At 44.2% G+C, this 16,604-nt stretch overlaps 1 protein-coding gene across 1 annotated transcript; it reads right to left on the bottom strand.

Moving 5' to 3' along the window:
• Positions 1-874: 874 nt before the first annotated feature.
• LOC123137165 (RING-H2 finger protein ATL58) lies at positions 875-4,215 on the bottom strand. The gene is made up of 3 exons (XM_044556779.1): positions 3,199-4,215; positions 3,006-3,088; positions 875-1,433 (listed from the first exon to the last, which is right to left on the bottom strand). The coding sequence occupies exons 1-3, from the start codon at positions 3,409-3,411 to the stop codon at positions 1,043-1,045; spliced, it is 687 nt and encodes a 228-aa protein (XP_044412714.1). The 5' UTR covers positions 3,412-4,215; the 3' UTR covers positions 875-1,042.
• Positions 4,216-16,604: the final 12,389 nt, after the last annotated feature.

Below are 16,604 nucleotides of genomic sequence, written 5' to 3'. Positions count from 1 at the left end.
ATGGCTGGCCATCGAAGACAGGTTATGGACATCCGTTCGCTTGGCAAAGCGAGGGTGGCCAAACAGTGGCACGTGCACCTTCTGTAGGCGTGAACAAGAGACCGTTGAGCACCGTTGAGAGTTTGGGAGATGGTCAGAGCTTGGCTTCAACTCATTCATTTGGATACTTCAGGTTGGGCGGCTTACACGAGCATCCATGAGTGGTGGTGTGAATCGGCTTCCGCCTACAGTGCACACAAGAAAGTGATGCCGTCTATCTTCATGCTCGTTTCGAAAGCAATTTGATTTGGGATGAAAGGAACGCACGGGTTTTTCGAGGCCGCTCCGCTCCAACATTTACCACTCTCCAAGCTATCAAGCACGAGGCGACACTATGGGTCCTAGCAGGGGTGAAACATTTGGGTCCTCTAATGCAGAGTAACGGCTTGTATTTTCTTTTCGGTCTTTGGCCGGTGCCTGAAAACCTTGTTAAACCTCCTTATTTAATGAATGGGGCAAATCTTTTACCTCCGTTTTAAAAAAACAAATGATGTTGCCCACTCTAATCATTCGCTCAATGCATGTACTCTAATCACTGGGTCAGTACATGTAATCACAAATGAGAGGCCAGGGGAGCGTCGCGCTAGTGTGCATGTGAGCTGACGTTCGCTCCATATATTTTTCGCACTTCTTGTTTAAGACGTGTCACTATATTTGTGCTTATGTCCATGATCCAATTCAAGGTCGAGATTGTGACGACAAGTGTATGTACCACTACATTTCCCATGAACAGAAGTTTACTCCCTCCGATCCATATAAATAAGTTGTATTAGATCAGTGACAGTTAATATGGATCAGAGGAGTAACACGAAAAGAACGTCTCCGATATCAGTTGTGGTAAAAAAAAATACGACTATTCCTCTGTTTCCAGTACAAGATTTAGACGTTTTTCCCTCCTCTAGAGTCAGTTTACCGTTGATGCAGATCTTTGTGCGCCTCTTATTAATCCTTCTAACAGCAGCTAAACATACAACAAGACAGTAAAAAGCCTTATTTCTTTTGCTTACACGGCAGACAAGTGGCAAGAACTTGGAGACCCTGCTGTTTGAGGCGCGATGACTACAATAACTGATGCATCCACGTTAGTCTGCTGTGATGGGCCGTCACTGATCCTGCCGTCCACTGCCTGATCCTCCGGTCGCGTGTGCTCATCTCTAAGGCCCACATGATGCTGCGCACTTGAAGAGCAGTCCTCTTCGATGGCTTGTGTTTCCAGATCGGTCGGAGCGACGCTGGCAGCTCTGGGGGCAGTCAGGAGCGATACTCGGCAAAGAGGGCAAGTAGTGTTCCTAGAAAACCAGTGGTCAATGCAATCGATGTGGAAGGTGTGACCACAAGGGGGTATTCTCTGAAGCCGCTCATCTGCTTGATAGTCTGCTAAGCAGACCGAGCACCTGGCAAGAATATTTACTGGTCAGCAAAATATAGCTAACTAAAAGAAGAATGTGGTGTAAAATTGCAGCAGGAGTGGATATCATTGTTGGCTAACACATATAGTTGTAGTGAGAAAGCTAGGGATGGAGAATACTTTGGCAGAAGTAGTGATGGAAATTTACACATGCATGCCAAACAACAAAGCCTAGGGGAAAGATGCCTTTCTGCTACTGCGGTTACTGCAAGTAACATACTACTGTCCTTCATACAGGTTCAGGCGGATAAAATAAGCCTTGGAAAGCCTTGATTTATTTTTGAATGTTGAAAGCCTTGATTTATCCAAGCGGAAATGACATATTTGTCGAAAATTCATAGAAGTCGGGCCTTCCTACTTTCAGATGATTCATGCAGGACTTTCTTTCAGGACTTTGGGGCCATAGCTTGGAAAGCTTGTACTTATGTTGGTTAGAAATAGACCGTGTCGTGCATGTTAGCAGCAGCCAGTATTTGAATTCTTATGTAGCTACTTTCATTTGATTGCAATAGAAGTGGCGTGCATCCTGTCACTCTTGATAGTACACTATTTATGCACGCCTGTGTAACTCTACTTTTCTTCAATGATCTTTTACATCACTTGAACAACAAAATCTTTTACATCACTTGAAAGTTTTAATAAATGACATCATGCATTTTTATTACGTTACGTTCCCAAGCGTAGAGATGTCCACGGATTTGTTTCTAAAGAAGCTAGTCCACGGATTACGTTACATATTAGTAGCACTCCCACTACTTGTTATGGAAAGCTGGAAACCCACATCCTTCCTTTCCCTAGCTTCCTTCTATCGTACTAGTATAACCATTAATTAGGCTTATCAACCTTGTGCCAACTGAAGGATCTCTATTTACTGCAGTACCAGCGTTGATTTCTCATGTTCAACAAATTTCCGAATATGCACCGTCCATGAGTGCCTTGCTAGTGGTTCACAACTGGCTAGCTCGCACTTAAGTGCATACACAGATTAGCGGCATAAAGATGCAGACTCTAGCAGCCTTGATTAAGAACACATGTGTCCACTACAGAGCTAATTCTTATAAGCTACTAAAAGGACAGATTCAATAGAAAGTTCAACTTCAAATCATCATTACGCCATATATTGATAGTACTGTCAGTACATACAGCAATTTTTAGAAAAACTTATTTTCACAAACATATCATAAAAAAAGACTAAGTGCCTCTTGGGTTTGTGACTATCTTTGCCACATTATTTTTGTCACACTTGCTTAACTTGAGGTGCTCAAATTCTTTGCCACACTTTGGCTTGCCTTAGGGAATCTTGTGACATTTTGTGTGTGTATAATATGTGGGGCTTATTGCTCACAAAAAGATTCTTGCCTTAGGTGTGGCTATAACCAAACACCCACCTGACTTGACCAAACTTGCCAAACTTATGGTGTGGCTAGGAACCAAACAGTCTCCAACACACTTGAGATAAAAAGCATAACAAGTGATTGTTAATTGATGAGAGATACGGTCTAGTACAAGTGTACACCACTATATTCTGCATTAAGGAGAAAAGGAGCGGATCACTGACTGTGTTTCCCTGATCAAGAAGCTCTCCTTGAAGATCACAACTGGCAACATCTCACGCATCTCCTTATTTATGCCACACTCCAACTATAAATGCAGATATGTTCAAATAAAGATAAATCAAACAATAAGATTTGCAATACACTAAGTATATTTAAGAAAAGCGTGCATGGGGGGAACATAAATGGCCAACTTACCCTAGGGTTATCCCCCCTGATCAAATTATCAGCCCTCATTTGCGAGGACTGCCAATTCACTCTGCGCCGCCACAGGTAGAACAAGTAGAAGAAGAGAAGCAAGACGAATGTGAAGAAAACTGGCACAGAGAAGATGAAGGCCTGGTATAGTTTAAGCTCAGGCGATACAGCGGAGCAGTAGTCCGGTGGATCTGGGGAAGTACAAGAAGACATGGCCAAAACCAAAATGCACTTACAGAGTCCCTAATTGGCACCAAAATCTCTAACCCCAGTGAACTGTAACATTCCTAGATGCTATGAGCTATCCTGTTGTGTCTTGGTCTCCCATCCCATGAACCAACTGCCGGCATCAGCACATATCACATGATACAGTAAGCTAAAAAACGAGCTTAAAGGAAAGCCAACGAAAAACAAGGACCAGTCCCACTCCCAGCCACCTAGCAACCTGATCAAAGAGAAATAATGCTACTGCCAGTGGATTCCCGACTAACAAAAACACGCGCTCCTCTCTGTTGATCCAACCGGTGATACCAAATTGCTCGCGAGAATATTGTCGGAGGACCTCCCCAGCCTAGCCTAACACCGCGAGAGCAGGAGCAGAGAGGTATACGCCCAAACAGACAGCTATTTCCAATCCACCTGAATTTAACACATAATTGGCACGAGATGGGTATGAAACAGATCGCGATTCGGCGTCAGATACTGGGGAGGCCGAGGTCGCAGGGCCGGAGTGGCAGCGGCAGCGAACTGAACTAGGAAGAGCAAGAACGAGAGAGGAGTTTAGGGCGCCGCGGGTCCAGCGAATATGGGCGGCGGCGGCGCAGATCGGGCTTGGAGGAGAAGCGACTCCAAGAGCTAAAAACGAACAGGGGAGAAAAGGAAAACAACGGCTGGGCTCCCAGGCGGCCACCGGCCAGCCTATTTTTCTTTCGGATTTGCTATTTCACGATGTGCCTCATCGTTGGATTTTGTATGGTCTTTAAAATTCGTGGACTGATGATCTGACGATTTGTTCGCGTTTGATTGTACGACCTGGCGATTTGTAGCGTGCGCTCGCGCAGCCCGCATGCAGCGTGCCAGCGTGGGCTAGCTCATGTGTGCCAGCATGGGCTGCATTTCCTTTCTGTCTTTTTTCCTTCTTTTGTCTATTGTTGTATTGTCTCGATACACTGCAGCTGTTGCCGTTTGTGAGGTATCTTTTTTCTTTTTTCATTTTTTTCTCCCCCTTGTGATACTATGATATGTGTATATATTAGATGACGTATGCAGGCATCTCCTTTGTGCATGTATATACCGTATGATTGTTCGTGCATATTTTTGGTTGTTTTGATTTGTATTCATCTATGCAACGTGTCCACGGAATAATAAATCATGTATCGAAATTGTTACAACTCATATAGATGAGTGTGATGTCTTATCTAAGTTTCAGTCCATTTAATCTATCTTTATAAATTTTGTGTAATTCTTTGATCGGGGTTGTTTTGTCCCGTGCGTCCGGTGTCACTCGTCTGTTGTTCATTTTACAGCCCATCACACCGTGCGTCTTTCTTTTTTGGGCCGTTTTTCATGGTCTTTTTTTCTATGTTGTAGTTGAAGATAAGTGTTGTCTGTATAAGTTGGAGAGACGAGCTGACCGCTGGCTCGTCGGATGTTTCTTCGTTCTCTCTATCCCATTGCTCTTTGTCTAAGGAGTAGAGGCGACCTAGCCAAGTTTCTAAACAGTACAATGACGGGCAACGGCCAACTTTTAGTTTTTATTTTCGTTCTCATGTCTAACCCTAATACATAAGAACCTTGTGTCTTTTTATTATTCTCGTTCCAGTTGCAAGTCGATCACCGACATATATCTGGGACCAAACCGTTTTGGTCTTTCCTGCAAGTGTACTCCTAACTAGGTTCATCTTTTTATTTTTTATTCTAGTTACAAGTCGACCACCGACATGCAGTCTGGAGCTCGTCTTTTTTTTTATTGTTGCAATTGCAAGTAAACCACCGAGATGCAACTCGGCCCAACATATTTTTAGATTATGTTGCAAATACACTATTGTCATGCAACTAGTCACTGTCACCGTTGCATCTTCTTGTTGTAATTTTTGCGTAAACTTTTGATCTCCCGGTGTTGGATGATGTATTCCTGTGTCTCCTTGTTATCTTTTGTCTACTTGTTCCTAACTGAGGCCCAATTCATTTTTTGTTCTACGTGCAAGTCCAATCACACACTAACATGCAATAGAGGTCCCATCTTTTTAATTTTTTGTTTTTTTCTCTTTTTTAGTCTTTTAAATCCATGATTTTTAAAATTTAATAAGTACTTTTTAAATTCACCATTTGATTATTTTTTGTCATTTCCTGCAAGCTCTACCTTCCGCCTCCCTCATTGTTGTTTGTTTATTGTGTATCCTGTTGTTGGCCTAGGCCTATTCGAGTCTGCTTTTGTTGGCCCTCTCATAATTGGGGTCTGACCTTTTTTTGTCCTAGTTGCAAGTCCACCCTCAACTCGCAACTGGGACCCATTCTTTTTTGTCACATTTGCAAGTCCGCCCTTGACTTGTAACTGGGGACTGACAGTTTTTTGTCCTAGTTGCAAGTCCACCCTTAAATCGCAATTGGGGCTCGGTCTTTTTTGTCCCAGTTGCAAGTCCATCCTCGACTCGCAACTCGGGTCCGACATTTTTTCCTTCCAACTGCAAGTCCGCTCTCGACTTTGGGACCCGAACTTTTTGTCTTAGTTGCAAGTCCATCTTCAACTCGCAACGGGGCCTGACATTTTTTCTATTTGCAAGTCCACCCTCGACTCACAGTTAGGGACCGAACCATTTTGTCCCAGTTGCAATACCCCCCTTGACTTGTAACTCGGACCTGGCCCTTTTTTGTCCTAGTTGCAATCCACCCTTGAGTCACAGCTGGGCCTGACCTTTTTTCCCTAGTTGCAATTGCACTCTTAACTCACAACTGGGTCTCAATATTTTTTTGTCCTAATTGCAAGTCCACCCTCGACACACAACTGGGGTCTGGCCTTTTCTTTCCAGTTGAAAGTCCAACTGTGGCCAAACCATTTTTGTCCTAGTTGCAAGTCTTCTCTCGACGCAAATGGGGCTAGAATTTTTTTTCAAGTTGCAAGTCCACCATCGACTCGCAACTGGGGGCCAACATTTTTTGTCCGAGTTGCAAGTCCACCCTCGACTCGTAACTAGGGCACAACCTTTTTTTGTCCGAGTTGCAAGTGCGTCCTCGACTCGCAACTGGGGCCCAATCTTTTTTGTCCGAGTTTCAAGTCGACTCTCGACTCGCAACTAGGGTCCAACCTTTTTTGTCCGAGCTGCAAGTTCGTCGTGGACTCGCAACTGGGGCCCAACCTTTTTTGTCTGAGTTGAAAGTCCACACTCGACTCGTAACTAGGGTCCAACCTTTTTGTCTGAGTTGCAAGTTCGTCCTCGACTCGCAACTAGGGCCCAACATTTTTTGCCCGAGTTGCAAGTCCACCCTCGACTCACAACTACAGCTCAACCGTTTTTCCGAGTTGCAAGTTCACCCTCGACTCGCAACTGGTGCCCGACATTTTTTTAGTCCTAGTTACGAGTCCACCGTCGTTTCGTAACTGGTGACGACCTTTTCCCTAGTTGCAAGTCCACCATCGACTCGCAACTGGGGCTCGACCCTTTCTAGTCCCGGCTGCAAGTCCACCCTTGACTCGCAATTAGGGTCCAACCATTTTTGTCCCCAGTTGCAAGTCCAAACTCGACTCGCAACTGGGGCCCGACCTTTTTTGTTCCCAATTGAGAGTCCACCCTCGACTTGCCATTGGGGGTCCAATATTATTTTCCTAGTTTCGAGTCCATCCTAGTCAGCGAACACACTGCAGATGAGCCGGCCCAAGTAGTTAGGATACCTTTTTTTTGTTTGTTTCATTTTCTTCATGTTCTTTCTGCTTTTTTATTTATCATGTTTCTTCATTGTTTTTCATCTCCTTTTTATTTTTCTATTTTTCAAAAGTTGATATCATTTTTTTTCATATTCTGATATTTTTTTGTTTGTTCATAAATTCGCAAGTTTCAATACATGTTTCAAAAAATTTAAATTAGTTCACTTTCTAAAATTGTTCATGTTGATCAATTTTTTTAAAGAAAATCAAAATGTGTTTATTTTTTGTTCTCTTGTTATTTATCTATTTATCTATTTTGTTTTTTCCTGTTCACTTTTAGTTCAATGTATATAAAAAAGTTCACTTTCAGTTCATCGTATACTAAAAAGTTCGTGTATATCAAAAACAATGTTCAGTGTGTACTGGAAAAAAAAATAGTGTGTATTCAGAAAATGATCATCATATATTAAAGCATTGTTCACCATATATTAGAATATTTTTGGTATTCGTTAAAATTTTCTTACAATTTGAAAAAACTTATGTAAATTCGGTTTTTGAAATATGTGTTGATAAAATTTTGTTCTTTACTGAAAATTAATTATACAATATAATAGTGAAAAATGCAAAACCAAAAGGCAAAAAATAAAATAAATCGTTGGTAGCCTAGAAGCTAGCTATGGGAGATGTCCTTGTAAATGTATAATGATCAGAGGCAAAAGCTAACAAGTCGATTTTGCACTAGCGATCATTTTGTTTTCCAGAAAAAGCTAGCGATCAGGTTCCTTGTACGGGTAGCTAGCAACCAGATTTTTTTTACGAGGGGACGTAGTGACCAGATTTGCATATAGGCTGGTGACCAAGGCGGACACACGACGAGGTAGTTTGTAGTTTTGGGCTTTGACAAATTAAAATCAAACAAACCAGACAAACAAATAGGACAAAAAAAATGGATATGAGATATTATCTCACATCTACTCCCTCCGTTCCGAAATATTTGTCTTTCTAGAGATTTTAACAAGTGACCATGTACGGAGCAAAATAAGTGAATTTACACTCTAAAATATGTCTACATACATCCGTATGTTGTGTCTATTTGAAATGCCTAGAAAGACAAATATTTGGGAACGGAGGGAGTAGATGTGACGGACCCTTTTTTTCTATATTACAGTCACCACTCACCAGACTATCTATTTTCATGCTTATAGCCTATAAGTACCTAAATACTCCCTTCATTTTTTTAGTTTGCATATAAGATTTGGTCAAAGTCAAATTTGTAAAGTTTGACCAACTTTATTAGAAAAAATATCAACATCTACAATACCGACTATATGATATGAAAATTAATTTCATGATGCGTCTAACAATATTGATTTCATATTGTAAATCTAGATATTTTTTCTATAAACTTAGTCAAAGTTGACAAAGTTTGACTTTGACCAAATCTTATATGCAGACTAAAAAAAAGGGAGTACTTAATAGTGCAGCTGCACTAATTGGGCTGCACGAGCCCATGCGGTACATGACAAAAAACTCACTCCACAAAAAAGACAATTAGCATTCTGTGTCAACATTACACTACAAAAAAGGAAAATATTTATTTCTCATCCCATCGAACGCTCCCTACTTTGCACAAATCAGTAAAGAAAGGACAAGTGTGTGCATTTGTTTGGGCTTAATAAAATTTTAAAAAACCATAACTTGTGATTCAAGTCTCGCAATTAGAATTTGTTTTCACCGTTGGGTTTCTCGCGACGAGTTCTTCAAAATTAGATCCCCTATGGATATGTTTCGACAAACTTTCTATTTTGTGCAACTTTGGGTGCTAAAGAGGCAACTTTAGTGCTATAGGAAAGCAATTTCTTCTTAGTTTGCCTATAATGATTGCCTATCAATAAGAAGAAGTCATTATAAGCTGCCTCCCATGACTATCCTGTACACTAAATTTACATATAAGTTGACCCCAAATGCTTATTAGTGCAACTGCACTATTTGGAGATTTCGAGCGCACTGTCTCGGGCCATTCGATTTGGCACGAATCGCGCACATGCGCTTTCCTGTCTGGTGTGGCGATCGAAGGTACAGTGAGGCCCCTTCCAAATAAAAAAAAGAGATAACCACTCCAGTTTGTGGAAGCGCCGCCCCTGCTCCCACACCCACCCATTTTTGTTTCGGTTACCGTCGAAGAGATAGAGGTAGAAAGGGGAGGGGATTCGCTCGTGCCCCACCATGATTCGCCATCGGAGGGAGGCAACAAGCGACCTCGGCGACCACACGGATCACGGCTCGATTTAGAAAAAACTATCACACAACAAAAGCAACAAAAACACAGAGAAAAATATACTTGGATCCCTTTTCTTATGCACAATACATGAAAGATAAGATAGTTGCCCACAATTAACCATACAGTTGCCTAAAACCATGTATCTCATTGCCCAATCCTCATGAGCAGAAATATTACCAAGACCATGATTTGGCCAATATCTAAAGCTTTTAGATATCTATCAGTTAAGTTTGTGTCACAGTGGTGTGTCAAGAATTTCTGCTCTTCGGGTGGGATCCAATGGTATGATCATAAACACTTGGTGAATGATCATAAAGGGTGGCGGGGTGGAGCTGGTTATGGGGACATAACTAAAAGCATGAAGTTTTTCTATGGTATTAAGTTTATCTGTGAACCCCTACAAAACGAACATGTGTATGTTCGTTTTCCCTTTTTCAGGTGTCATAGTTGCCCACAATTAGCTATAAAGCTGCCTAGAACCATGTATGCACTTGCCGAATCCTTGTGAACAGAAACATTATCAAGTCCATAATTTGGCCAATATGTAAAGGTCTTAGATACCTTTCAATTAAGATTGTGTCATATAGATGCATCAAGAATTTCATCTCCTCGACGTGGGATCCCTTGGTATGATCGTAAATACTTGGTGAATGATTATAGAGGGGGAGCGGTGTGGAGCTGGTCATGGAGACATAACTAAAATCACGAAGTATTTTTAGGGGATTAAGTTTATCTTTGCCGCCCTACAAAAATGAACATATGTATATTCTTTATCCCTTTTTTAGGTCTCATAGTTGCCTACAATCAATGATACTGTTGTCTAAAATCATGTATCCAGTTGCCCGCAATCAACCATAAAGTTGTCTAAAATCATGTATCCAGTTGCCCATAATCAACCATATAGTTGTCTAAAATCATGTATCCAATTGCCCACACAAACCATACAGTTGTCTAAAACCATGTATCCAGTTGCCCAATCCTCATGAGCAAAAACATCACCAATATTATAATTTGGCTAATATGTAAAAGTTTTAGATACCTTTGAAGTTTGTGTCATAGAGATGCGTCATTAATTTATCTCATCAGGGTGGTACGATCAAAACTACTTGGCAGATTCTGCTCCTCTTGTTGTCTAAGGAGACGAGATCCTACTTGATGTCGAAGGGAGCAATGGACGCCGAGGGCCCCTGAGAATGCCCCTCATCATTCGGTTTGGAAGGTTTCGGATGTACAGACTTGTTCAAACAAATCAGGTGACCGTCATTGGATGGTTAAAGATGTCTAGAGAGGTCGATCACAGCATTTGGGGTGATTGGGTGTCCTTATGGTAGGCAACTTAGAGGTGAAGCTAGTCAATTGGTAGTCGTGGTAATCAATTTAGAAGTATCGTCCGCTGATAGGTAGTCATACTAGGGAAAAAAGAGTTACTTTCCTATAGCACCGAAGTTGCCTATGTAGCACACAAAGTTTCTCAGAAAAAAGTTTGTCGAAACCTACTCATATGGGATCTAGTTTTGAAGAACTCGTCGCGAGAAACACAATAGTGAAAATAGATATAAATTCCGACATTCCAATCAAACGTTATGACTTTTTAAGTTTTTTGAAACCCCACATAAATGCACATGGTCTCTCGACTGAGGTCACCTGAGGATGGAAGACTATGTACTCCCTTTTTTGGTAGGCTAGGATGACATGTCACATCAATTTCCTAATATGGTGGATGTGCTCGAGCAGTCCATCGAGCGCCCATGCGCTGCCTAGCCATGTCCCACTAAGTATGGGTGTCTTTCCTCATATATTTTTACAAGCGTCTCCTCCTTTATTCAATCTTAAAGATCGTAGCATCATTTACAATCATATATATCATCGCTTCTGAGTGCAAATCCATCCAGATATTAACAAAAGGAAAACCTTGCTATCCTAGCGAGTTCATGAGCTACATGTTTATACTCTCTATTAAAATGATCATAAATCATATGAGTAAAGTTTCTCTACTCCTATAAAAAGTTAAGTTGGTGATGACGGTGTGCGTGCCATTCTTCCTCTACACTCGTTTAATTTGCATCCAACGCATCTGAGACGAGCTAAGATAATTTTGTAAAAAGACGACCACACACAACTCTTTGTTTGCATGTGGCCACCCCCTGCCCCTCCTATTCTGCCCATCTCTTCCCATCCAATCTAGAAATCTCAGGACAAAAAGAAGACATGGAACAATTTGGAGAAATTGCTGTTGTCGGTGCCATCCGGCCCCAACGGATCCCACGCCTCACCGCCGACCACCACTAGGACCCCCTAATCCTCGTCGTCTCCTCCTCCCTATCTCCCTTCCCAGTCTGCCTGACTTCGACCTTAGCAAGCAGGTTGTCGATGCAGTCCTCTCTGACGCTGACTGAGGGAGTCCCGGATTAAGGGGTCCTCAGACAGCCGAACTATGTACATGGGCCGGACTGTTGGGCTATGAAGATACAAGATAGAAGACTTCTCCCCGTGTCCGGATGGGACTCTCCTTTGCGTGGAAGGCAAGCTTGGCGATTCGGATATGTAGATTCCTTTCTCTGTAACTGACTTTGTGTAACCCTAGCCACCTCCGTTATCTATATAAACCGGAGGGTTAGTCTGTAGAGAGGAGAACAATCATAATCATAGGCTAGACTTCTAGGGTTTAGCCATTACGATCTCGTGGTAGATCAACTCTTGTAATACTCATATTCATCAAGATCAATCAAGCGGAAGTAGGGTATTACCTCCATCGAGAGGGCCCGAACCTGAGTAAACATTGTGTCCCCCGCCTCCTATTACCATTAGCCTTAGACGCACAATTCGGGACCCCCTACCCGAGATCCACCGGTTTTGACACTGACATTGGTGCTTTCATTGAGAGTTCCGCTGCGTCGTCACCAAAAGGCTTGATGGCTCCATCAATCATCTACAACAACGCAATCCAGGGCGAGATCTTCCTCCCCGGACAGATCTTTGTATTCGGCAGCTTCGCACTGCGGGTCAACTCGCTTGGCCATCTAGAGCAGGTCAATAGCTACGCCCCTGGCCATCAGGTCAGATTTGGAAGCCTGAATTTTGTGGCCGATATCCTTGGAGACTTGATCTTCGACGGATTCAAGCCCATGACGTCTGCCCCCTATCACCACGATGAACATGACCTAAATCTGTCATCTGGCCGCGCTCAGAAGACAGCGCATGTAACCGCTCTGGCCCTAGATCCAGAGAAGACCGCGTCATCCGAAGACGGGAAGCTTAACCTCGCCACGGAAGCGGCAGACTCAGCGGCGCTCGAGCCGCACACAGACCCGACATCGATCTGGGCTTGTGTCACCGGAACCTCGGACTCGTCTCCGGCCATAGGTTCCGGACTGCGTGCATCTGCGTCCATTGAACCTGATTGGGCGTCGATCCTGGAGTTGAGCTCTGCGGACATCTTCTAGCACTCACCTCTAGGCGATGTGTTAAACTCATTGAAATCACTCTCCTTGACGGGGGACTCTCGGCCGAACTATGTACGACTCGAATGGGAAGCAGACAATGAAGAACTTCGTTTCCCACCCACCACCCACTTCATTGCCACCGTCGAAGACTTAACCGACACGCTCGGCTCCGATGACACCGACGGTATGGATGACGATGTCGGAGAGGAGCAGACACAAAAACCACCACCCTTAGGGCGGTGGACGGCTACATCCTCATACGATATATACATGGTGGACACACCTAAGGAGAAGGAGGCTGATGGCGATAACGACATGCGTGTCGATGAACCTCCCAAGCGCCAGCGTTAGAAGCGCCGACCTCGATCCAGCAAAAGGAAAAACAGCAACGTTGTCACGGACGATGATGATAATCTGAACCAAGCCGAGGACCCCGCAGACCTGACGTTGGAGTAGGGCGTGTGAGAGGACGGCGAATATAGTCCGGAGATGTTGTCTGACCACAGCGATGCCGAAGATAGCAATTATCAACCTGTCTCTGAAGAGGAGATCAGCCTGGGCGACGACGAATTCGTCGTCCCAGAAGAACCATTAGAACAAGAACACCTCCATCAAAGGCTTATCGCCACCGCAAGGAGCCTGAAAAAGTAGAAGCAACGGCTTAAAGTCGCACAGGATACGCTCAATGACAGATGGAACGAAGTGCTAGATGCTGAGGAAAAATACGGCAGTAATCGCCAAACAAAGAGATATCCTAAGCATAAGCTGCTGCCCAAATTTGATGACGAGGCTATTGCGCCTATACCACCAAATAACAATACGGCCGACAGGCCGCACCGGCCACTTCGTGGTCGAGACAGAGCAGCTAGCAATGTCGTACACAAGCCCGCACCCCTCCCGTAAAGGAAGGAAGGTTGCGGCCCAGGACTAGAAACACGATCTACGTGAAGACCTAGACAAAAAGGCTAGCAAAACCAGGTCCATCTATGGATCCAGGGAACATGCTCCTACACAGGATCATGATTATCAAACCAAATATACCGTTCATTTACCAGCTCGAAACCAATGCTGAACATTACAACCCTCGGACCCAATCCAGGACACAGCCAGATACAGGGGTGCTGCACACCCCTTGTGCTTCACCGATGAGGTGCTGGAACATTATTTTCCATAAGGGTTTAAATCCGTAAACATCGAGGCATATGATGGAACGACGGACCCCGCGGTTTGGATAGAAGACTTTATTCTTCACATCCACATGGCTCGCGGAGATGATCTCCACGCCATCAAATACTTACCCCTCAAGCTAAAAGGACCAGCTCGGCACTGGCTGAAAAGCCTCCCTGAAAACTCCATTGGAAGCTGGGAAGAACTTGAGGACGCTTTTTGGGCCAATTTCCAAGGGACCTATGTCCGGCCCTCGGATGCAGATGATCTAAGTCACATAATCCAACAACCTGGAGAATCAGTCTGTAAGCTTTGGAACCGGTTTCTCACTAAGAACCAAATCGTCGATTGTCTGGACGCCGAAGCCTTAGCGGCCTTCAAACATAGTGTTTGGGACGAATGGCTAGCCAGACACCTCGGCCAGGAAAAGCCAAGGACAATGGCAGCCTTAACAACACTCATGACCCGATTTTGCGTGGGTGAGGACAGCTGGTTAGCCCGTAGCAGCACCAGTGATCCCGGCACATTTGAGGTCAGGGACGGCAATGGAAAACAATGAAGCAGCAAAAACAAACGTCGGAACAATGAAGAAATCCCAGACAATACAACGGTAAACGCCAGATTCAGGGGCTCCAGAACCGGTCAACGGAAGAAGCCATTTAAAGGCAATAAAGACGATCCATCCAGCCTGGATAAAATTCTAGATAGGCCCTGCCAGATCCACGGCAACCCCGCTAAACCTGCGAACCATACCAACCGTAGTTGCTGGGTCTTCAAGAAGGCCGGCAAACTCAAACGCTGAACATAAGGGGAAGGGACCTCAGAGCGAAGATGAGGACGAACCTCGCCAGCCGAACACGGGGGGACAGAAGAAACTTCCACTGGAGATCAAAACAGTGAACATGATCTATGTCACTCATATCCCAAAGAGGGAGCGCAAACGCGCACTCCGAGATGTCTACGCCGTCGAGCCCATCACCCCCAAATTCAACCCATGGTCGGCCTATCCGATCACCTTTGATCGCAGGGACCATCCGACTAGTATCCATCACGGGGGCTCAGCTGTCCTCGTGCTTGACCCAATAATCAACGAATACCACCTCACTCGAGTCCTCATGGATGGCGACAGCAGTCTCAATCTCATATATTAGGACACTGTTCGCAAGATGGGGATAGACCCGTCAAGAATCAAGCCAAGCATCACTACCTTTAAGGGAGTTATACCGGGCGTGGAAGCCCACTGCACGGGCTCTCTAACATTGGATGTTGTATTCGGCTCCCCCGACAACTTTCGAAGCGAAGAACTAATCTTTGATATAGCTCCGTTCCGAAGTGGCTATCATGCACTACTCGGAAGAACGGCCTTCGCCTGTTTTAATGCAGTCCTGCATTATCCTTATCTAAAACTCAAAATGCCTGGACCACGTGGCGTCATTACGGTCAGCGGAAATATGGAGCGCTCTCTTCGTATAGAGGAATACACGGCGGCTCTAGCAGTCATAACACAAAACGGCCTATTCAAGCCGAGCAGCTCATCGGTCATCAAGACCGCAGACACAGCTAAACATGTCTCGCGCACACCTCAGCGCGGCAGCTCAGATAAATCCGAGCTAGATTAGCAGCTACGCCCCCATCGACCGCCCCATAAGGAGATAGCACACGTGCCACGTATACATAAATATACACTCAAAATTCCTTGGGTGGCGCCGGGGGCACACTGCAAACAAAAAGTCCATAGTTCGGCTCGACCATGTTCGGACTCCAGAAGTTATATTTCACGGTTCATTGAAACGAACCAGCTTTACTTACGGCCATACCAGATTCTTTTACCTAGTTTTTTCCCTTTTTTACAGACAGCCATCACACTATGCCTTTCAAGGACACTTCACAACAGAGAAAACGGCACAGACGTGCAGCAGGGCCCCGCATTAAGGTTTCTTTTTTTAGATTAAGACCGTGTGTAAACCTTTTTATCTCTTTTTGTTTTATACTTTCCTGGCATGTAAAATGTCCAAGAAAGATATCGGCATTACCTGTAAATATACGACTCGCCGTACTAAAGTGGATGTTATAGAAGCAGCTTGGTTCGTATTGCGTTTTGAGATTTATGCTCTCACCACGTCAGATTGCCATACATGCCTTGATACCAGGGTCTATTACCAGGGGCTATATTCATCCCGGTATATATTGAAAAGTCCGGACACCTGTAGGAAGTGTTCGGTGTCGCAAGTTTGGCCTTATATGCATCAGCTCCTAATCATGTCTTTGGTCAATAGTTGGGTTGCCCGGCTCCTGTGCTTACTACCTTACGTTCCGCTATATCGGCTAGGGTAGTAAAGGGAGAACTACTACAATTGTGTCCTGGCTCATCCGGATGAGCACCTAAGTAGATAAAGCCGAAAACTGACTTTCATGATGCGGCGAGAGCTGGTCAACCACTCGATGACTCATCGGAATCTTTGCGATTCCCTCCGTATTAAACGAAGGACCATTATTCTGGTCACGTATGTCAAACATGCCATATTCGGATAAACGCGAACATATCAGGGGCTATATCATAGACCCACCGTCAAACTCCTATGGCTAAGTGAAAGTGTTAAAGCCCTATAGTCCAATTGCCTGGTTCACCGCACTAACACCTCCTTAACGGACC

Source organism: Triticum aestivum, chromosome 6B (assembly GCF_018294505.1).
Source record: "Triticum aestivum cultivar Chinese Spring chromosome 6B, IWGSC CS RefSeq v2.1, whole genome shotgun sequence".
NCBI lineage: Eukaryota > Viridiplantae > Streptophyta > Magnoliopsida > Poales > Poaceae > Triticum > Triticum aestivum.
The sequence above is the reverse complement of the archived record's forward strand: the minus strand, read 5'-3'. Positions and strand labels throughout refer to the sequence as shown.